The sequence below is a fragment of the Canis lupus genome, chromosome 24 (assembly GCF_003254725.2).
Source record: "Canis lupus dingo isolate Sandy chromosome 24, ASM325472v2, whole genome shotgun sequence".
NCBI lineage: Eukaryota > Metazoa > Chordata > Mammalia > Carnivora > Canidae > Canis > Canis lupus.
The window spans coordinates 22997388-23021097 of NC_064266.1; the positions used below are offsets into that span (position 1 = coordinate 22997388).

Below are 23710 nucleotides of genomic sequence, written 5' to 3' on the forward strand. Positions count from 1 at the left end.
GTGTGCCAGATACTGTGCCAGAGGTACCATGGGAGATAAGGATACACCCAGATCAGGGGTGTATCCACATCATGGGAGAGGACTTTATTTTTTTTAAGATTTTATTTATTTATTTATTTATTTATTTATTTATTTATTTATTTATTTAAGAGAGAGAAAGAGGGTGCATGAACGTGGGGGGAGGGTGGCAGGTGAAGAGGGAGAAGCAGACTTCCTGCTGAGCAGAGAGCCCGATGTGGGGCTTGATCCCAGGACCCCGAGATTGTGACTTGAGCTGAAATCAAGAGTCGGATACGCAAGGCGCCCCAGTCTCTTACATTTTTAAGAAGCTAGATATATGGGCTAGCTATGGTTGTGTAAGCAATATCCATAGAACCTCAGTGGTATACAGCAAAATGTGTTTATTGTTCTTGCATGGACATTGCTTGGCAGTTCTGCTGATCTTGGCTCTAGGTGTCTGGAGATGGCAGCTGTCAGCTGCTCCAGGATGGCTTGTGGTGGGATGAGTTGGGTGACCCAGCTCTGCTCCAGTGCATCTCTCATCCTCTAGCAGGTTAGCCAGGCATGTTCTCACAGCAGCAGTGGAGGTGCAGTAATGTAAGCAGAAATGCTTGCGGCCTCTTGGAGCTTAGGCTTGTGACGGAATCACTTCTGTTGGTCAAAGCAGGTCACAAGGCCAGCTTAGATTTAAGTAGTAGGGAAAAAGATGCCACATCTTGATGGGAAAAGCTGCAAATCATGCTGCGAAGGGCACAGGTATTGGGAGTGATAGAATCGAAACCATGGTGCCATCAGTACACCATGTACCACACTAATTCTCTGCTACAAGCTCAAGGTACTCAGAGTTCAGAACCTGCCCAGACCCCACTGCTAGGAGGTGTGGTTCTGACAGCAAGAGCCTGCCTACACTTGAGGTCACATTAATTCCCACTCACCTGGCCATATAGACATTCCACGTCAGGGAGCATACATATCTAAAGAGAACCAGACCAATGGGAAAATCCCACCACCCACATAATGCTATGAGAGCCTGCAGAGGATTTGTCCTAGCCAGGGGGAATAGAGCAAGCTTCCCTTTGTTTAGTTAAAAAAAACAACAACAAATTAAGTCAGTGAGATGCTGAGAGTATGGTGGTGGCCCATATGCAGAGAGGGCCAGACCAGAGGGAGTGCTGTTTATTTCCATGAGGACAAGGGTGCTCTTTGAGGGCAGAGTCTTCTTTGATTTGGCATCCTTAGCCCGTAGCAGAGTCCCTGGCCTGAGGTATACCTCTAATAGGTATCTGAAATAGGGCCCTCTGACCTCAGTCTTCTCTCCTCTGAAATGAGAACTCCCGTTTATCCCCTGAGGATAAAGAGAGCAAACCCTATGGCAGTCATGTAATTGCTCAGTAATGACTTGAATGATGGGTAAATTCATCCATGTGGTACATATTTATCGAGTGCTGTATTGGTCAAGAAAATAGGGACCACTCTAGGTTTTCTGGCAAAGGGATTTAATATACGAGGTCAGGTGCTTACAAAGGTGGCTTGGGAAGGGCTAGATGGAGCAAAAAGAAGAGCTGGCGGTGTCACTGGTTTTCAAATTTACTGTTGTGGCTTGGCCCAGAGGGCCAGGATGCTCCTTCCTGGCCCAGAGGTGGGAAAGCTATAGGATTCTGTTGCTGCCCTGTTGTCCTCGAAGCTAGTGGTCAGGAGGGGATTGTAGAGTTCAACCAACTACTCCAAAAGTTAGGACTACAGACCTTCCTGTCTCCCACCACTGCTGCCAGAGGAAAGCAGTTTCTACCTCCCTCTGCCTTCCAGATATCATGTATGTGCTTCTCATGGGCACTACCTAATGTGTGCTCAGAACCTTGCTGGCAAGGGAGTCTGAGAGTGTGCATATCAGGGGAGAGCCTGGAAGGGTGTAGGAATGGCATCCAAGGCCAACAGACAAGATCTAGCAGAAGCACCTACCATATCACGTGGTGCCATATTGGATGCCCGATACCTACATCCACGGATATCACCTGTTTGGTTCCTGGACCTAATTCCAATGTTGGGTGGGGTCCCATCCCCCACCCCCAATGCCAAGCAATTCTCAGACAGCAGCACAGTGTCCAAGAATCCCAACTCAACTCTGATGCTATCTACCTGGAGATAACAGCAAATTCCACAGGTTAAAGGTTCAGTCCTGCAAGATTATCCTCACCCCCACTTTATCCAGTTGCAAGCAACCTATGCTTCTGATGGACCACAGATTGGAGGTTCCAGAGACCTTCTCCTTAGGTTCTATTAATTTGCTAGAGCAGCTCATGGAACTCAGGGGAACATTTACGTTTATCAGTTTGTTAAAGGATATAATAAAGGATACAGATCAACATGTATCCAATGAAGAGATACATGGGGTGAGGTATGGGGAAGGGAGCATGGAGCTTCTGTGCCCACTCTGGGTGGCCACTCACCCTGCACATCCCTGTGTTCGCCAACCTGGAAGCTGTCCAAACCCAGTCCTTTGCAGTTTTTATGGAGGCTTTATTACATAATCATGATTATGTCATTGGCTGTGGCTGATTCAACCTCCAGCTCTTCCTCACTCCCCAGAGGTTGGGGTATGGGACTTAATGTTCTGACCCATCTGTCAGATAGTTGGTCCTCTCAGCAACCAGCCTGCCCTTGGATCAGGGCCAAAAGCTACTTTCATTAATAATAAAACAAAAATAAATAAATAAGTTACCCATTTCACTTTTATGGCTTTGAAGCATTTTCAGGATCTGTGGACAAAGACCAAATATATCTGACAAATATGTTTTGGTCATCTGAACAAGTGCATATTTTTATGCATCATTATATTATAATGTATAAATGAATTCACTGATTCAGTAAATATTTATTGAATGCCCACTCTGTGCCAAGGATTACTCCAGGTTTGGGGATAGAACAGTTAACAAAAAGAGACCAAAAGTCCCTGCCTTCATGGAACTAGGCAGATAATAGATAAGTAAGTAAAACACATAATTTATTAAATAATGATAATTCTACAAAGAAAACAAAAGCAGAGAAGGATAGGAAGCAAAATTTTTGTTAGGCCAGCCTGGGAAAACCAATGAATAATGAGTAAATCATTGAATTAATGAATTTTTCACAATGCCCCAGTGTTATGATGTAAGCTTAGTATTAACTAGGTTTGAGTAGCTCAGAATTCATTTGATGTGAATGAATTTCTTGTAGTTTCAGTGTCAGTTCTCAGTTGAGAGATACCTACTAGATTAGGCAGGGTTAGTTAGGAAGTGGGGTTGCTGGTGAGGGCACAGATCCTTCTGACTTCCTGGTTCTCCTGTGCTAACAAACTCCTCCTAGTACCAGTAATGCAATAGCAGTAGCTAAGGTTTATTATTTACTATATGCTGGCACCATTCTAAGCTTTTTACCTGTTAACTAATTTTATCCTCACAAACAACCCAATGAGAGGAGTACTCTGATTATTCTCATTTTACAGATATGAAACTGAGAGATTTTTTTTTCCTTTAAGATTTTTTATTTATTTATTCATGAAAGACAGAGAGACAGAGATAGAGACATAGGCAGAGGGAGGCAGGCTCCCTAGACCTCCCAGGACCTGGGACCATGACCTGAGCCAAAGGCAGACGCTCAAACACTAAGCCACCCAGGTGCCTCCAAACTGAGAGATGTTAAAAGACTTACCAAGATCACTTAGAAAAATAAGTGGCAGAGTCTAACCTAACCCCTCCAAAGCTGCTTTTAGTGTGTCGGCTCCATTAAGTTCTATAAGGTCTTGGGAGTAACTGGAATCACTGAGCCAGATGAAGGGGTTAGGATTGTGATGTAGGTGGGAAGAGGCTGAGATTAGCCAGGGCCACAGTAAGGGTCCCCCTGGCTTGTATAGTTCTTTTCTATCCTTTCCAGGCCTCTCTTCCTAACTGTGCTGACCTTCTAGGTGCCAAACCAGTGTGTGGAGGCTCCAGTATACCCCACGCCTCCAGTATACAGCCCTGGCAAACAGGGATTCAAACCGAAAGGACCAAACCCTGCTGCCCCCATGACCAGTGCCACGGGGGGCACAGTGGCCACCTTTGACTCCCCACCAACGCTGAAGACCCGACGGGCCAAAGGTGCCAGCGGACTCCCAGAAGGTGGGCCCACAGCTTACCAGGGGCATCTCTCCTCAGCATTCAATTGTCCATAAGGCTGCCTAGTTCTGGTCTTTCCATTTGTGTTGGTTTGGATTAAGTTTGGTTGTGTGTAGTGAAAAATCCAAAATAAGAGTGACTTTAAATGATAGAATTTTATTTTTCTCCTGTGTGAAACAAGGCAAATGACAGGTATTTTGGAAATTGTGTCCTTATGTGGTCATCAGGCCCCCATATTTCTTCTGTTTTTTTGCTCTGCTACCCCTCGGGCATAGCTGCTTTTTTATTTATTATTATTATTTTTTTAGTTTATTTATTTGACAGAGCACGAGCCAGGGAGTGGCAGGCAGAGGGAGAGGGAGAAGCAGGTTCCCCGCTGAGCAGGGACCCCTACATAGGGCCTGGGATCTCAGGACCCTGGGATCATGACCTGTGCTGAAAGCAGACACTTAAGTGACTGAGCCACCCAGGCGCCCTTATAGCTTCTGTTATCAGGGTGCCTTATCACGTAATATGGCTGCTGGAGTTCCACTCATCAAGTTCATATTCCAAGCAGTAAAAAGAATAGAAGGGGCATCTCCCAGCTTCTAGAAGTTCTGCATGATGCTTTCACTTAGATCTCATTGATCACAACTCAGTCATATGACTATCTCTAGCTGCAAAGGAATCTGGGAAATGTCTCTTTTAGCTAGGAACATTGATGTTCCCATTATTCAGGGGATTTCTGAGGAAAGGAGGGGGGCAGTGGATGTTACGAAGGCAAGCAGCAGTGTCTGTCACCCCTTCAGAGGTGCTAAGGATGGGACAGGGGCAGTGTTAGAAAGTGGTGGTAGAAGGGGAGGGCACAGAAATCAAGGATTTTTTAGGGGCTTTCTAGTCAACTACTTCTATTCCTCCTTTTACAAATATATGTTGAGTGTCTGTGTGCCAGGCTCAGTGTCCGGTACTGAGGACCCAGCATCATGGTCCATGATTTCTCTGCCCTCAGTTACAAGTTAATGGGAAAGACACACAGGGAAAACAGGATAATTGTTTATGGGATGCTCCAGGAAGGAGATTAGCAGGGTACTATGATTGAGAATAATGGGGAGAGACTGGAAAATGATGCTACTTCTCTATCTAGGGATGAGAAGGAAGCAGCTTTGTGGCTATCTGAGGGATGAGCATACCAGGCAAGGAGGAACAACAGGTGCACAAGCCCTGAAGTGGGACCATGCTTGATGTTTTTCAAGGTTAGCAAGGAGTCCACTGCAGCTGGATGGAGAGAAGGATGAGGTTGGCAGGAAGCAGAGGATGCATAGCCCTGTAGGCTACAGCAGAGAGGTTGGATTTTTTTTTTTAAAGATTTTATTTATTTATTCATGAGAGACACAGAGAGAGAGAGGCAGGGACACAGGCAGAGGGAGAAGCAGGCTCCATGCAGGGAACCTGATGCCGGACTCGATCCCGGGTCTCCAGGATCACACCGTAGGCTGAAGGCGGTGGTAAACCGGTGGTTGGATTTTTATCCAAGGGCAGAGGGGAGCCTTTCAGAGGTTGTTCTGCTCTTCTAGCCAGAACATGTCCCGGGCTTTCCTCCTCCAGGCAGTGTTAGAGGCTCTGTGCTTCTTCCCCTGCCTGTCCGTGGGTTTGGACCTCCCAGGGTCTGGGCTTTCTGGCCCCACGTCCAACACACAGAATAGTAGGAGGCTGCTCTTGTTGCCTTCAATTATACACTAGCCTCACACCCCCACCCCAATCTTGTTTTTCAGCTGCAGGGAAGCCAAAGGCTCAGAAACTCAAGTGCTCATACTGTGACAAGTCATTCACCAAAAACTTCGACCTGCAGCAGCACATCCGAAGGTACCCAGGTGTGGTGGGGCAGGTGGCTCCTCGGCAGCCCAGGTCGGGAGGCCATCCACAGTAGAAACAAGGCTCCCTCTCAGTCCTCTTGCCAGGGTGGTGACCTGACCCCATCCATTCTGTTATGGTTCTCAGACCTCTGGTCCAAGGCAGGTCAGTTTTTCCCTCTTCTGTCTCAGGAGCAGTAGGAGGGATCTATGAGAGCTTTGGGGCCTGCCTGCTATGGTAGGGAAAGTCTGAGCCAGGTGCAGTGAGGGGAGAAATGTACTGCAACTATAGGGCCTTTGCCAGTGTGAGGGGTGCCTCAGTTCTAACCTCTGCAGAAAGGGCTGACCTCAAGGGCTGCCACAGTCTGCAAATATGACTCCATGAGGGTCTGTTCACTCAGGACTAACGTGCTACTTTCTGTCCTGAGAACATGCAGGGAGCCCCTCTGGGCCTTGGCTTTTCCATCTGTAAGTGTGTGTGTGGGGATCTTGTTCACTCTTTTTCACAGAGTGGGATACGTTGGTACCTGAGATGATTTTAGGTGCCTTGTGGTTATGGTGTTGAGAAATTCTGAAAGATGTAGAAAATTATTCTCTTTTTGAATTCTTTCAATCTTTGAAGCGTCAAAGAGGAAAGTCTCCATTTGGGTGCTAGTCTGTTTTGAACACCTCTCACATACTTGCTCATTTTTTATAGCAAAGAGAGAAGGAGAGAGCGCGTGGTCGCGTGCATATGTATATACCTCAGATTCCAATCGTGGCAGGCAGGGTCTCATGACCCTGAGATCAAGAATCAGATGTTTAACTGACTGAGCCACCCAGGTGCCCCAGCACTATTAACATTTTATATCACATCATTGTTTTTTGAGAGGGGCTAATCTGTGCTTGGTAGAGTGCTTAGCTGCATCCCTGACCTCTAACATTAGATGCCAGTGGCACCTCTCACTCCTCAGCTATGACAATCTAAAATGTCTCCAAATATTGCCAAATGTCCTCTGAAGGGCAAAATCAGACTCAGTTCTGAGACCCTCTAATCTACACTAGTGCCGTTCAATAGAACTTTCTGCAGGGATGGAAATGCCCAAATTGGCACTGTCCAGTAGGGTAGCCACTAACCATATGGGGCTACTGAGCACTTGAAATGTGACTAGTATGACTAAGAAACTGCATTTTTAATTTAACTTAATTTTAATGAATTTAAATAGTCCAGTGTGGTTTATGTTAACCTTGTTGGACAATGCAGCTCTGTAGATCTTAATAATATTGTTTTATAAGTTATTGCATTTTTCATTACTTTTTATTGATAAGTGGTTTCCCATATAATGATAGGAAGCTTAATTTTTTAATTATTTTAAGTTTGAAAAATTGGATTGATTTGAAGGTAGATATTAAGTAATGGTTACAAGTGCTATGCTGTGATTGTGCTAGTTCTCCTTCAAAGAATAAAATCCTGATTTAAGTAGGCTTAAACAGTTAGGAAATGTTTTATCTCACAGTATGAGATGGCAACAGAGAAGACCAGCTCTAGGGCTGGTTGATTCAGCAACTCAGTAAAGTCACTGGGAGCCCAGGGTCTGTCTGTCTCTGGCCTGGCTGCTTATCCTCATGGTGTCAGCAGCTTGTCACTAGATAGCCAACGGCACCCAGGATGCTCCACCTGGGCCTTCTTGGGGGCTATGAGCTCCTCTGCTGAGGTCACATCCCAGCTCGTACATGAGAGTGCTGACCAGCTTTGTTTCCCACAGCCATACGGGGGAGAAGCCCTTCCAGTGCATTGCATGTGGCCGTGCCTTTGCCCAGAAATCTAATGTCAAGAAACACATGCAGACTCATAAGGTGTGGCCTCCAGGGCGTAGCGGTGGCACTGTCTCTCGCAACTCTGTGACCGTACAGGTCATGGCCCTCAACCCCAGCAGGCAGGAAGATGAGGAAAACGCAGGTAGGTAGAATTGAGGAATGCCGTTGTTCTCATACCTGTCCTTTGAAGCTTTGTGGGTTTCATTCCTAGCTGTGTGATCTTGGGCAATCGTCTTGACCCCTCTGGGCTTCAGTCTACTTCATCTATAAAGTGGTGCATAGCATGAAAGGAGGGATGGCAAATATACAGGAAGCCTGGCCTTACTCTAATACTGTGCCCATGGTAGACAACACTAATCAATCACCTGTCTTTTTTGCTGCGCATGAAATCTGCCTCAGAATCTGCTTTCACTGTATTGCTCCAGGCAGTCACTATCAGCTGACTTGAAATTGAAACCTGTTTGACTTCCATGGGCAGATGGTCTCCAAAGCTCCTTTATACTTTGTAGGATTCTCACACGAGCCATCACTTGTCCCTGTGCTGATGATCATGTCCTTGATATTGGTTTACTTCCTATTCTATATGGGGGTTGAGGACTACTAGGCCTAGAGCAGTACTGTTAACAAAAATGTAATATGAACAAACTTTCTGGTAGCTACATAAAAACAATTTAAAAAAAAAAAAAATCGAAATTAGGGACACCTGGGTGGCTCAGTGGTTGAGCGTCTGCCTTTGGCTCAGGGCATGATCCCAGGATCCAAGATTGAGTCTTGCATCAAGCTCCCCACAGAGAGCCTGCTTCTCCTTCTGTCTGTGTCTCTGCCTCTCTCTCTCTCATGAATAAATAGATAAAAATCTTTAAAAAATTAATTTTAATCATTTTTTAACCTAATATATTATCATCTTAACATATAATATAAATAAGTTGTTGTGGTTTTTTTTTTTAAGATTTTGTTTATTTATTCCTAAGAGACACACAGAGAGAGGCAGAGACATAGGCAGAGGGAGAAGCAGACTCTTTGTGGGGAACTTAATGCTGGTCTCGATTCTAGGACCCCGGGATCATGACCTGAGTCAAAGGCAGATGCTCAATCACTGAGCTACCCAGGTGCCCCAGGAAATTTTTTTTTAAGATTTTATTTATTTATTTAAGAGAGAGAGACAGAGCTCAAGTGGAGGATGAAGAGCAGAGGGAGAAGGAGAAGCAGACTCCCCATTGAGCGGGAGACTGCTATGGGGCTCCATCCCAGGACCCTCGAATCATGACCTGATCTAAAGGCAGACACTTCCACCAACTGAGTCACCCAGGCACCCCAATATAAGGAAATTATTAATAAAATATTTTATATTCTTTTTTATACTGTTTTCAAAATCCAGGGTATATTTATGTTTACAGCATGTCTGGATATGGACCAGACACATTTCGAGTTCTCAGTCATCACATGTGGCTCATGGCCACTGTATTGGACGGTGTAGGCCCAGGGCCTAAGCCTGTCCTGTTTAGTCCCATGATTGAGCAATGCTTGTCACATACCAGCTAACAAAGGGGGTGTTTTGCTGCACTAGCAGCATGTGACCACTTTTGTTTGACCCTCCTGTTGGAACTAGCCCTACAGTGTGTTTAGTCATTCTGTGTGTGCCCTGTATATATTTTTGAGCTCTTTGGGGGAGGAATCTTTTCTTTTCTTTTCTTTCTTTTCTTTTCTTTTCTTTTCTTTCTTTTCTTTTCTTTTCTTTTCTTTTCTTTTCTTCTTTTCTTTTTCTTTTTTTCTTTTCTTTTCTTCTTTCTTTTCTTTTCTTCTTTTTTATTATTTTAATTCTACTTACCATTCTAGAATTTGCCGTTGCCTTAATCCAAGCCTATGTTTTTACCTGTCTTTTCTCTTTTTCTCTCTTCTCTTCTTCCTTTTCTTTCCTTCCCTTTCTTTTCTTTTCTTTCTTCTTTTCTTTTCTTTTCCCTTTTTCTCTCTTCTCCCTTTCCTTCCCTTTCCTTTCCTTTTTCCTTTTTTCTCTTTTCTTTTCTTCTTTTCTTTTCTTTTCTTTTCTTTTCTTTTCTGTTCCTACAGTGCCTGGCACCAGGGGTTCAACCATATAGCAAACATTTATGGAGGCCTACTGTGGAGGCCCCTGTTCTCAGAAAGTGAGGGAAGAACAGCTAAACAAATGATTGTAATTAAAACAAGGAGTCGGGGAGGCATGATGAATACAGCTAGGAGTAGTGTTTGGGATTTTTAGCAACCACAGAGAGGCGGAGGGAAAGGCCAGTAGGGGAGATTTGAGGTAACAGCAATTTACCAATCAGGATGTAAGTATTCAGGAGGTGAGCATCTGGAATGGCTGTATCAGTACACAAAGCTGAATGTGAGTGTAGCGCCTTGAGTACAGTGTCCATCACCAAGCACGTGGTAGGTGGCAGGGTAAATCCAGCAACACACAGGAGGTGCTCTGTGGGTCCTTCCAGAATGTCATGGCTCCCTGTCCTGACTCTTCCCCTGCCCTTCTCAGTGACTTCATCCTTGGTTTTCGTCTGCAGGGTTGGGCCAGTCCCTGTCGAGTGCCCCACAGCCTCAGGCCTTGCCCGCAGCAGGTGAGGATGAAGGGGACAAATTGGAGGCCAAGCAGGTCGTTCTCATTGACAGCTCCTACCTGTGCCAGTTTTGCCCCAGCAAGTTCAGCACCTACTTCCAGCTCAAGTCCCACATGACCCAGCATAAGAATGAGCAGGTAAGTGCGTGGTGGGCAGCAGAGGTCACAACCACCCTAGGCATGAGCCTTGGCTGGTGTTAGGGTCTTGAACCCTGCCCAGGAAGGTCCAGGAATGGGCCCCACTGCAGTGAGCTACCATCTAACCACTTGTGATAGGCCAGGCTTACCCTCTCTGGGTGGGGTCAGCTTCCTGCGTCATGATGTTGCTAGGCCATGGTAGGAAACTCACCTCTTAGGGGTTATATAATGGAGAAATCAAACAGGAGAAAGACAAACAAATAAACAAACAGGAGAAAAATTCTTAATACCCCAAGAAAATCTCATGTCTAAACACCTACCTATGAGAACTTAGGGCCCTAGTCTTGTTTCTGTTTTTTTTTTAATTAAGATGTAATTTGCATCCCACAAAATTCACCCCTTTTAAAGTGTACACTTCAATAATGCCTGGGTGGCTCAGTCAGTTAAGCATCTGACTCTTGATTTTGGCTCAGATCATGATCTCAGGGTGGTGAGATTGAGTCTTGCATCCAGCTCTGCTCTGGGCTTGGAGCCGGCTTAGGTTTCTCTCTCTCCCTCTTCCTCTGCCCCTCCTCCTACTCAGGTACATGTGCTCACTCTCTCTCTCCTTCTCTCTACAGTAAATAAAACGGGACACCTGGGTGGCTCAGTGGTTGGGCAACTCCCTTCAGCTTGGGGTGTGATCCCAGGGGTCCTGGATAGGGTCCTTCATTGGGCTCCTTGCAGGGAGCCTGCGTCTCTGCCTCTCTCTCTGTGTCTCTCATGGATAAATAAATAAAATCTTTACAAACAAACAAACAAATAAAATCTTTTAAAAAAAGAAAATTCAGAAAAATTTAAAGAATGTATAGGTTGGGTGCACCTGGGTGGCTCAGTAGATTGGATGTCTGCCTTTGGCTTAGGTCATGATCCTGGAATCCTGGGATCCAGCCCCGTGTCAGGTTCCATGCTCAGTGGGGACTCGGCTTCTCCTTCTCCCTGTCCCTCTGCCCCCCTCCTCCCGCTTATGCTTGCTCTCTGTCACTCACTCACTCTCTTAAATAAATAAAACACTTTTTAAAAACATTTTTTATTTATTCATGAGAGACACAGGAGCCTGATGTGGGACTCCATCCCTGGACCCTGAGATCATACCCTGAGCTGAAGTCAACCACTGAGCCACCCAGGTGTCACTCAAATAAATAAAATCTTTTTTTAAAATTAAAGAAAAACCAGGATCCCTGGGTGGCGCAGCGGTTTGGCGCCTGCCTTTGGCCCAGGGCGCGATCCCGGAGACCCAGGATTGAATCCCACATCGGGCTCCTGGTGCATGGAGCCTGCTTCTCCCTCTGCCTGTGTCTCTGCCTCTCTCTCTCTCTCTCTGTGCCTATCATAAATAAATAAAAATTAAAAAAAAATAAAAATTAAAAAAAAATAAAATTAAAAAAATAAAATTAAAAAAAACAATGTATAGGTTGAGGAATGTATCTATTATATGCTGGACACCTGCTAAATGCTTTACATTCAATATTTTTTTAATCTTCATAACAGCCTTAGAGATAGGCATTTCCAGTATATCCAAATGAAAAACTAAGGCCCAGAGGGGCAAAGTGACTTATCCAGATCCACAGTGCCAGTAACCGACTGGGTCAGAGCTCAAAGCCAAACCCCATGTCATTAACCGCCTTGCAGTATATCCTCCCCAGAATGCAGCACAAAATCCACCATATTTTGTAAAGCTTCTATTTTTCTTATTATAATTGGGATCTATACACACATATAGTTTTGAATTGTACTTTTTTTTCTGATAACTTTTTTTCTTAACTTTTTCTCTTGGAAGAATTATAGAGTCACATAGTCAAGATAATTATAGAGTTAAGATAGTAGGGAGAGATCCCTTATACCCTTCAGTCAGTTTCCCTCCATGATTACATCTTACATAAGTACAGCCTGATAGCTACACTAGGAAACTGACATGAGTATAAAGCATATGTATAGTTCTTTGCCATTTTACTACCTGTGTAGGTTTGTATTGCAATCGCAGACTATTCCATCACCACAAAGATCTTTCTTGTTCCACCCCTCATTAGTTACACCTGCTTTGCTCTTCTGCAATATCCTCAGCCTCTGCAAGCCACTAATCAGTTTGTCTTTATAAGTTTGTCATTTTGAGAACGTTGTAAGTGGAATCATCCCTATGGGGCCTTTTGAGATTTTTTTTTTTAATAAGCATAAATTCTCTTGAGATTTGTGCTTTCTATTTTTTTTTAAAGATTTTATTTATTTATTCATGAGAGACACAGAGAGAGGCAGAGACATAGGCAGAGGGAGACGCAGGTTCCATGCAGGGAGCCCGATGTGGGACTCAATCCTGGAACTCCAGGATTATGCCCTGAGCTGAAGGCAGACACTCAATTGCTAAGCCACCCAGGCGTCCCTGCGCTTTCTATTTTTTTTTTTTTCGCTTTCTATTTTTTAACCTAATTTTATATTGAAAATTTTCTCATGTTACTGTTTTTAAAAAACATAATTTTTAACAGCTATATTTTTAAAAATCCCATTGTTTTAATATGCGGGATATGAACTGTGTTTTGCTGTTGTAAGCAAAACCATGGTAAGCATCACTATAATCAAATCTTTGTCCAAATCTCTAACTTTTCTCTTACCCTAGATCCCCAACGGGGGGTTGAGGAAATTAAGCTAGAATACCCTTGGGGAAAATCGCAGAAAACTTTGACTCAAACTGCTTAGACAATTAAGAGGTTTGTCATTACACATAATAAGAAAACCCAAGATTGGGCAGCTCCAGGCCTGAGATGGTCAGTTGACTTAATCCAACATCAGGGTCCCTGTGCCCTTCCAGCTCTTGTCTCTACCACCTCAGGGTATGACCTTATTCTGTACTGACAGATTGTCTGTGTTCCTGGGATGGTAGTCACTCTTTGTAGGCAGTAGTCCAGACACAACAAACATGGGCTATCTTCTCTGTGTCTCTTCTAGGAGCAAGAAAACTTTTCCTAGAAGCCCTCTGTAGATCTCTCATCAGTCAAAGACAGTGCATGTGCTCTGTCACTTAGGAACTCATTATTACTCTGCAAATAATAGAAAATAATAGACATAACTAGTTAACTAGTTAGGGTTTTATCTCCCTTATGTTACAAGATGTCTGTAAGTAAGCAGTGTTGGGCTTGTATAGCAGGTCAGATATGTCATTGTAGACTCAGGCTTCTTCTGGTTTTCGGCCCTGCCATCTTTAGCCTGTGACTTTGATCTTCAAGATTGCATGATAGCTGCTATATCTGCAGATATCACCTGCTTTCCAGTCTGTATTCCAGTCAGGACAAATGAGAAAAATGGAAAGGATTTCTCTTTAAAAGCTTTTGCCTTTTGTGTTATAGAAGTAATGTCTTCCCTAAGGACTACTGCCTGCATATCACTGGCAAGAAAAGAGCTACGTGGCTGATACTAGATGCCAGGGAGCCAGGGAGATCAAGTATTTTAACTGGGCATGTTGCCATCCTGCACAAATCAGGGTTCACTTTGTTAGAAAGAACGAGCAAATGGAATTATACAGGCAATCAGGAGTATACTTGTCAAAGTATAATTTTCAAAATTTAAAAATATAACTCTCATATAAATAACAGTGAGCATGAGCCAGAATTTTATATAACTCATTAATAAGGAAATTAAAAGGATGACAAAGCCAGTTCAGATGAGGATCTAAGAGACTGGTATTGTGTCCTTCTGGTGTTGGTTAATTCTGCCAGTAAAAAAAAGGAATATTCTTTTTTTAAAGATTTTATTTATTTATTCATGAAAGACACATAGAGGCAGAGACATAGGTAGAGGGAGAAGGAGGCTTCCTGTGGGGACCCTGACATGGGACTCAATCCCAGAATCCCAGGATCACAATCTGAGCCAAAGGCAGATGCTCAGCCACTGAGCCACCCAGGTGCCCCTAGAAAGGAATATTCAAATAAGATCACTAAGGTAGATACAAATCTGGTGAATGTCCTATAGGGCAATAAAACCCATGACCTTTGGGGATATCTTTTCTACCTACAAAAATCATTTATATTGGATCTGTTTTTTGCAAATTATATTTAACTCTAGAATCTGGATCTTGATCAATAGTAAATGGTCAAAGCAAGGCACATCCCCCAGAGTGAGATGCTCTAGGCAAGCTTGTTAGACAGAACTTCTCAAAGTGAGGTGCCCAAAGCAGCAGCTTCAGCTTCCATCACCTGGGTACTTGTTAGGAATGTACATATTCGGGCCACCCACACCTGCCGGATCAGATGCTCTGGGAATGGTACCCAACAATATGTTACTGCAATGAACCCTCACATTGGAGAGCCACTACTGTGGTACAACACCAGAAGGACACAATGTTGTATTGTATTTCCAGGTTTGGGATAAGTTTTCTAAATATACCCAGGTCACACAGCACCTGAGGGAAAGGTAATGGGGCCTTGTGACTGGCTAAGCAGAGAGGATTCTCTAATCAAAACAAAACAGAGATCCAGCAGCAGGGGGAGCAGGGGAGCAGTCTGCCTTCCCTCACCTGGTCTCTGTCTTCCCTCAAGGTATACAAGTGTGTGGTCAAAAGCTGTGCACAGACGTTCCCAAAGCTCGACACATTTCTGGAGCATATCAAGAGCCACCAGGAGGAGCTAAGCTATCGCTGCCACCTCTGTGGCAAGGACTTCCCGTCTCTCTATGATCTGGGTGTGCACCAGTACTCCCATAGCCTCCTGCCACAGCACAGCCCCAAGAAGGACAGTGCCGTCTACAAGTATGTGCCCTTGTACTACCCCTCTCTCTCCCTGCAGGGACCCCAGGGCTCTGCAGCCTTCTGGTTCTGACTGCTAAGGACCTGAGGGAGAAGATGCAGGCCCTCCTTATAGAATTCTTCAACTTGGTAGACATTTATCCTAAAAAATAATCTGAAAAAAAGAGAAACCAGTAGTTTTTCATTCATGATGGAAAAAGGATTTGATTTTTCCCCCCAAACTAAAAATATCATGAAAATATTATTTTGTCTGATAATCTACAAAATTTAGGTGACAGAATGGTACACTGATTCTTAGAATGTGCAAGCACATATTGGAAAGCAAAAATCATAAAGATAAGATTCGTTTGTTTTATAACCTACACAATTCAGTTTAAAGTTGAAGCTATAGTCTGATCCTTAGAATGACCAAAGACTGAACCAAGTGCAGATTTTTTTTTAAAAGATTTTATTTATTTATTCATGAGAGACCCAGAGAGAGAGGCAGAGACACAGGTAGAGGGAGAACCAGGCTCCATGCAAGGAGTCTGATGTGGGACTCGATCTCAGGACTCCAGGATCATGCCCGGTGCTGAAGGCAGACACTCAACCACTGAGCCACCCAGGCGTCCCCCAAGTGCAGATTTTATTTGGAATGATTTTTTCTGACAGTCCTTTACATCACTTTAGTCTTCTGTTGTAGTCAGAGCATCCCTTTGGCAGAAATGAAGAAGGGCTCCCTCAGTTTTGTCTGATGAATCCTGTCATCTTCAAATCATTCTTGTTGAGCTCTCAGTCCTGTGACCATCCTCACTGAGTTTCTCTTATTTGGTTGTTTTCTGATCGCTCTTCCAGCCTTCCTGAGTTGATGGGTTATCCGCAGGCACCTAACATCATTTTCATTAGTGTGAAATCCCACATTTTTGCCTGGAGTCATTTTGTTGTGTGTTCACCTTATGTCATCGGGGAGCAGCTGCCTCACAAAACCCTGCACAGAGTGCGTGGGAATAGGTATTAATGATAAGCAAGGAGGGGTATTTGTCAGGGGACTTTTCCCAGTTCTTAGTGAATATTTTCATGTTGGAATGGTTTTGCTTCTCTGTACAAACTTGTGTCTGTAGAGATTTATCCAGTAACCTCTGTTACTCCTGGGTGATGTGTCTAGGCTTCAGATAAGTAACAACAGACCCTGCTTTTAGAATGCACAGGCTTTGGGATGCCTGGGTGGCTCAGTGGTTGAGCATCTACCTTCAGCTCAGGGCGTGATCCCAGGGTCCTAGGATTGAGGCTCACACTGGGTTCCTCACAGAGAGCCTGCTTCTCCCTCTGCCTGTGTCTCTGCCTCTCTTTTTGTGTCTCTGATGAGTGAATAAATAAAATATTTTTCTTTTTTTTTTTTAATAAAATATTTTTCAAACAAAAAAAATGCACAGGCTTCTTAGGGAGACAGGTGTGTAAATATGCTTACATGTACTGTGACAAAATGCTAATGTATATGTAGATATAAGGTACACAAGTACCACAGTGTGACATTGGAAGATGTCCCTAAAGCAGTGATATCTGAACCGGGTTTTGAAGGATGAATAGGAGTTTGCCAAATAGACAGTGGGTAGAGTAGAGTGTATTCCTAGTAGGAGGAACACTAAGTGTAGAGACATAAAATGAAATACCAAGTGGCTTAGAAAGATTGTTGTATAGAGTAGAAGTGGAAGAAATGATGTTAAGATGTGGCCTAGGGGAAAAAGTAGGGCCAGGGTAAAAAGGGCCTGTAGAAACCACAAAAGCATTGAGAAATTAACAGGGAGACCAGGCCTTAAATGGGTATGTATAGGGCAGCTTGCCCTGGAGGAGATTGAGTAGTAGAGCCAGAGAGGTAGGAAAACCAGGCAAAGCTTTGGCTAGTCAAGGGGTAGAGATTTCTGGTTAGTGATGGATAATTCCCATTTGTATTCAGGGGGCATTTTCTTTTGCTTTTCCCTTAACAATTTGTGGATTATCTGCGAGTTCCCATGACTGTGTGACTCTCTGGAGTGAGATGCCAAAGTAAAAGGAAGAGAACACCTACTATGAGCCAAGCTCTGACTTAGGGACATTGATTTTTTTACCACATTTGTTTTGTTATATTCTAAGCTATTTGAGGATAATTTGCTGACATGATGCTCTTTTACCCTTTGACTTGAGTGTACATTTTCTGGAAGTAAGGACAATCTCTTATATAAGTACTGTATAGTTATCAAAATCAGAAAGTTAAATCAATACAGTTCTGTTTTCTAATATACAGACCTTATTCAAAAATTTGCAATTGTTTCAATAACATCCTTTATAGACAAAGTAAATGTTTTTTCTGGCTAGGGATCTAAGCCAGGTTCACACATTACACATCAGATAGTGTGTCTTTATTCTCTTTTAAGCTGGAACAGCTGCTCATTCAGTCTTTGTCTTTCATGACTGTTATATTTTTGAAGAATATAGGCCAGTTATTTTGTAGAATGTCTTCAGTTCGGATCTATCTGATTTGACCTCAAGTTAAATGCAGAATTGGCACTCTTGGCAGGAAATATCACAAAGTAATGCTCTGTCCTCAGCACATCATATCAGCAGGCACATGACATTGGTTTGCCCCGTGTTGGGGATGTTACCTTGGATGACTTAGTGAGGGTGGCATTTCTGGGAGGAAGTTTTAATTCTTTTTTTTTTTTTTAAGATTTTATTTATTTATTCATGAGAGAGAGAGAGAGAGAGAGGGGCAGAGACACAGGCAGAGGGAGAAGCAGGCTCCATGCAGGGAGCCCGATGCGGAATTCGATCCCGGGACTCCAGGATCACGCCCTGAGCCAAAGGCAGACGCTCAACTGCTGAGCCACCCAGGCATCCCGGCAGTTTTAATTCTAATGGTTATTGCTGAACTACCTTCCACACAAACCTGTGTCTCCTCACTGCTCAAGCCTGTGAAGTTCTTGCCATCTCCTACCTTACCCACCTGCAAGATCTCTGTCCCCCTGGGAGCTCTCTCCCACCTGACTTGCTCTTTCTTTCTTGCCATCTGGAGGCATTTAGCCTGTGGTTTTCAGAGTGTGGCCTGAGGGAGTCTGCTGGGCCTACCACAGGTGCAGCCTCCCTGTGAGTTACCCATGGTGGCCCTGGTATGCAGATGTCAGGGCCCATGTTTTTACTTTGAGCATGAATTGCCCATTTACCTGTGGCATTCCTCACTGGAATCTCATCATAAATAGGTCCATTTGTTGGCAAATGTTTTAATGATCAGGAGACTAGGGAGTGGCTTGTGACCTGAAACTGCTGTTTTGAAGGCTTGTTAGCCAGTGATGGATGTTATGAGTAGAGACTGTGTCTATAATGCTTTGTGATGTATGAGCAGTTTGGCACAGTTGTGTCCTTTGACTCTTGTGACAATCTTAAGAATGAACAAAGGGCACATCCATTTGCGATTCCTACCCCATTTTAGGGATGAGGAAACTGAGGGTCAGAAACAAGCAGGTGCCAGGCCTGGATCCTTGTCTGGCTGACTCTTTCACATAACACATTGTCACTGGCGCTCAAATCAGGTTATGAACAGGACAGATGTGGTCCCTGCCTCCAGAGCCCAATTGCTGATCATAATCAAGTAAGCAAGTAAATAAATAATAATCATAGATAATAAGTGCTAAGAAGAAAATAAAACTGGGTGACCTGATAGGGAGTGCCTAGGGGTAGGCCATAGGGGACAACTTGGGACAGGGTGCTCAAGGATGGCATCCCTAAGGAGGTGACATTTGAAGTGAGACCTGAAGGTTAAGAAGGTGCTACCCAAGGGAATACTTGGGGAAGAGTGTTCCAGGTAGCAGGAACATCAAGTGCAAAGGCCCTGAGGTAGGAAAGAGTTTAGTGTATTCAAGGTATATTAAGAAGGCCAAGATGGCTGGAGCAAAATTGAAGCGAGCAGTGGAGAAAGATGAAGTCTGAGAGGTAGGAGTGGTCAACCCACTAGAGCCTCATAAGCTGAGGTAGGGATTTCTAAGCAAGGATGTGACATGGTCTGATTTTTTTTCTTTTTTTAATTTTCATTTTTTAAAGACTCCCTCTGGTGCTTGCTTCGGCAGCACATATACTAAAATTAGAACGATACAGAGAAGATTAGCGTGGCCCCTGCACAAGGATGACATGCAAATTCGTGAAGCATTCCATAGAAAAAATAAAACAAAATAAAAATAAAGACTCCCTCTGGGGCTCCTGGCTGGCTCAGTCAGTAGAGCATGTGACTTTTTATCTCAGGGTCATAAGTTCAAGCTCCACATTGGGTGTGGAGCCTACTTAAAATTTTTTTTTAAAAAAAGGAAAAGAATGGGGGTGCCTGGATGGCTCATTTGGTTAAGTGTCTGCCTTTGGCTCAGGTCACAGTCCTGGGATGGAGCCCCTGTCCAGCTCCCTACCTGGCAGGGAGTCTGCTTCTCCCTCTTCCTCTGCATATTCCTTGGCTTGTGCGCACTCTGTCTCTCAAATAAATAAATAAAATCTTAAAAAAAAAAGGGGGGGGCGGGGGCAGCCCAGGTGGCTCTGTGGTTTAGCGCCACCTTCAGCCCATGGCCTGATCCTGGAGACCCAGGATCGAGTCCCACATCAGGCTTCCTGCATGGGGCCTGCTTCTCCCTCTGTCTGTATCTCTGCCTCTCTGTGTGTGTGTGTGTCTCTCATGGATGAATAAATAAAATCTTTAAAAAAAAAAAAAAGAATGAATTAATTAAATGTAGAATTTTGCTTCTCAGTGTTGGCCCTGGGGGAAAATGGCTGGTTCCTGGGCCAGTCCAGTCTCCACACACTGCTCTGTCTCCTCTCTTGCTCCTTCCCATGTAGGTGTGTCAAATGTGTCAACAAATACTCTACCCCCGAGGCCCTGGAGCACCACCTGCAGACAGCAACTCACAACTTCCCCTGCCCACACTGCCAGAAGGTGGGTACCACTGTCCTTTCTGGGCTGGGGCAACAATAGGGGGTGGGAGATGGTAGAGCAAACACCTCATGTCTCCTCCCCTCCTGCATCAGTACATGCAGCAAAGCCTGGGCTTGTCTCCAGAGACGACACTTCACCTTTGAGGAGTAAGAGCCCTGCCTGGCCCATCTGAGCCACTAGATAGCACACAGGGCCACCCTGGGGCCCCTGCTGGGTCCGGCCAGGCCAGGCTGTGCTGATGTGGGGTGAGGCCTCTCCTGAGCCCAGGCCCAGCATCTCCAGTGGCCTCCAACTTCCTGATATGTTATCCATCTTGTTACTGGTTCTTCTTTTCAGTGAATCTGAAAGCCATCACTGAAGCCTGTCCTTTCATATCATCAGATATCCAGGCAGTGTCCTAATTTCTAATTGTCTCAGAAACATCATAATTTTTGTCAGGTTTCTTTGTTTGAATCAGGTCCACATACTCTAATTGCTTTCTGTTCATCAATAGGTTCCCCCTACCAGTGCTTCTTCCTCTCTTTTCTTTTCTTTTCTTTTCTTTTCTTTTCTTTTCTTTTCCTTTTCTTTTCTTTTCTTTTCTTTCCTTTTTTTCTTTTTCTTTCTTTCTTCTTTCCTTCTTTTTTTTCTTTTTCTTTCTTTTTCTTTCTTTCTCTCTGTATCTCTAATAAATAAAATCTTTAAAAAAATCTCATATTAGGAACTGATTATAATTTAGTGGGTTAGATGGTGACTTTTTTTTTTTAAGATTTTATTATTTATTTATTTATTCATCGGGGGTGGGTGGGCAGAGACACAGGCAGAGGGAGAAGCAGGCTCCATGCAGGGAGCCCAACGTGGGACTCGATCCCGGGTCTCCAGGATCAGGCCCTGGGCTGAAGGCGGCACTAAACTGTTGAGCCACCCGGGCTGCCCCAGATGGTGACTTTATAAACGTAGATGAACAGGAGCACCTGGCCAGCTCAGGTGGTAGAACTTGCGACTCTTGATCTCGGGGTCATGAGTTTGAACCGCACATTGGGGGTAGAGTTTACTTTAAAAAATAATAATAATAAATAAATGAACAACATGTATATGAACATTCAAGGGCAGAATCTGTGTTGCCTTATGTGACATTGGAGAGTCAGAGAGGGCTTCCCAGAAGCAGTGACACCCGAGTTAGGTCTTGAAGGCTAGGTAGAAATTTGTCAGGCTAAGAGAGAAAGGCCTCCTGGGTAGAAGAAGAAGCCTAGCAGAAGCTCAGAGCATGCATTATGGGTGAGTAGGGGGAGCCGTGAGGAGCCGTGAGGTTCTAAGGGCTCAGCCTGACACTGGTCCCTGATCCCTTTTGGGCAGGAAGGAAATTGTTTCTGTAAGTGTGGGAAAGGAAAAACCTCTTAAGCTCAGAAGATGGTAAGGGCTAGTGAATCAGATCTAACACCAACTCCTCTCTTCTGACAGGTGTTTCCTTGTGAACGCTACCTGCGACGGCATCTGCCCACCCATGGAAGTGGGGGCAGGTTCAAGTGCCAGGTGTGCAAGAAGTTCTTCCGGCGGGAGCACTACCTCAAACTGCATGCTCACATCCACTCAGGTGGGTTCCCTGTCCCCATCAACTCCTGCCCAGCCTACACTCTCCCCTAACTCCCTCTCTATTCCCCTTCCCACTCTGCTCTGGCCTTTGCCAGCCCTCTTCTCCCCATCCAATTCCTCCCCAACTCTTTCTTCACCCCCTTCCAAATCCCCTTTCTGGCCTCCTACCAGACTGCCCTCTCAAGTGAACAGGAGTTCCTACTGATGCTAGAGTAGACATGTATCTCTGGAGGCTGGGGGGGGGGGGGGGGGACTGTTGGCCCTGCCCCCTAACAGCCCACTGAGATCATTCTGAGCCCTTAGGGGTGGGGGTGCTGTTCTCACTGCACAATTCCCACCCACACCTGGACGGAACCCCCATCTCCTTGGTTCCCCCATTGAGACACATTAACATTTTATTTTCTTTTAATCTTTAAAAGATTATTAGTTAAAGGTGCCTGGGTGGCCCAGTCTGTTAAGCCTCTGCCTTCGGCTCAGATCATGATCTCAGGGTGGAGCCCCATATTAGGCTCTCTGCTCAGCAGGGAGTCTGCTTCTCCCTCTGTGTGCTTGCTGGCTCTCAAATAAATAAATAAAATCTTTAAAACAAGAAAAGATTATTAGGGGTACCTGGGTTTTTCAGTCGGTTAAGCATCTGCCTTTGGCTTGGGTCATGATCCTGGGGCCCTGGGACTGAGCCCCACATTGGATTCCCTGCTCAGTGAGAAGCCTGCTTCTCACCTCTCGCTCTGCTTGTGCACTCTCTCTCTCTGTCAAATAAATAATAAATAAGTAAAAAGATTATTAGTTAAAAGATCTTTTTTTTTTTTTTTTTCATTGAAAAGGACCTAAAGATTGCAAAAACCTGGGATGCCTGGGTGGCTCAGCGGGTGGGCAGCTGCCTTTGGCATGGGTCATGATCCTGGGATCAAGGATCGGGTCCCACATCCGGCTGCTGCGAGGAGCCTGCTTCTCCCTCTGCCTATGTCTCCGGCCTCTCTGTCTCTCTCTCTATCTCTCATGAATGAATGAATGAATCTTTAAAAAAAAAAAAAAAGATTGCAAAAACCTGAGTAGAAAATCTTTGAGGGCAGCCCCGGTGGCTCAGTGGTTTAGCACCACCTTCAGCCCAGGGTGTGATCCTGGAGACCTGGGGTCAAGTCCCACATCAGGCTCCCTGCATGGAGCCTGCTTCTCCCTCTGCCTGTGTCTCTGCCTCTCTCTCTCTCTGTGTCTCTCGTGAATAAATAAATAAAATCTTTAAAAAAAATCCTTGATATTATAAAAGCAAATATGAAAAAAAAATAACCCCATCTCCTCACCTCAGATGTATAATCCAAATGCTTGATGTTTTTTTTTTTTTTGGTTTTTTGTTTTTTTCATTATGACCTATGGTAAAAAATATTTTTTATACTACAACCCAGGAAACGTATTTATATACAGAGGATATATTTAAGTAGAAATTTCATAAAACGGGCAGCCTGGGTGGCTCAGCAGTTTCATGCCGCCTTCAGCCCAGGGAGTGATCTTGGAGACCTGGGATCGAGTCCCACGTCAGGCTCCCTGCATGGAGCCTGCTTCTCCCTCTGCCTGTCTCTGCCTCTGCCTCTCTCTCTGTGTGTGTCTATCATGAATAAATAAATGTTTAAAAAAAAAAGAAATTTCATAAAACAATATTTTCCATTCTGTTCAATTTTAGTTATTAAAATAGCCACCAAGGGGCAGCCCCAGTGGTGCAGCGGTTTAGCGCCGCCTGCAGCCCAGAGCATGATCGTGGAGATCCTGGATCGAGTCCCACATCGGGCTCTCTGTATGATGCCTTCTCCCTCTGCCTGTGTCTCTGCCTCTCTCTCTGTCTCTATGAATAAATAAATTTTAAATAAATAAATAAATAAAATAGCCACCAACAGGTTGTGACTTGCAGTTTGAAAAATACCGACTCCCCTCTTCAAAGATAACTGCTGTTAGTAATCCTAGTCT

The 23710-nt window shown here is 44.4% G+C and overlaps 1 protein-coding gene and 1 non-coding gene across 4 annotated transcripts in view; both read left to right on the top strand.

The window, feature by feature from the left end:
- Positions 1-23710, top strand: part of ZNF341 (zinc finger protein 341) — a 45636-nt gene that overhangs the window by 14588 nt on the left and 7338 nt on the right. For all 3 annotated transcript variants that reach the window (XM_025469763.3, XM_049100535.1, XM_025469764.3), the window contains 7 exons: positions 3941-4136; positions 5885-5975; positions 7708-7901; positions 10294-10484; positions 15050-15258; positions 20083-20179; positions 21620-21752. In XM_025469763.3, coding sequence (XP_025325548.1) covers positions 3941-4136; positions 5885-5975; positions 7708-7901; positions 10294-10484; positions 15050-15258; positions 20083-20179; positions 21620-21752 — 1111 coding nt within the window. The remainder of the gene's footprint in view (positions 1-3940; positions 4137-5884; positions 5976-7707; positions 7902-10293; positions 10485-15049; positions 15259-20082; positions 20180-21619; positions 21753-23710) is intronic.
- On the top strand, positions 19316-19422 carry LOC112674313 (U6 spliceosomal RNA). Its single transcript, XR_003145366.1, has one exon. It is a non-coding gene; the product is annotated as a U6 spliceosomal RNA (small nuclear RNA).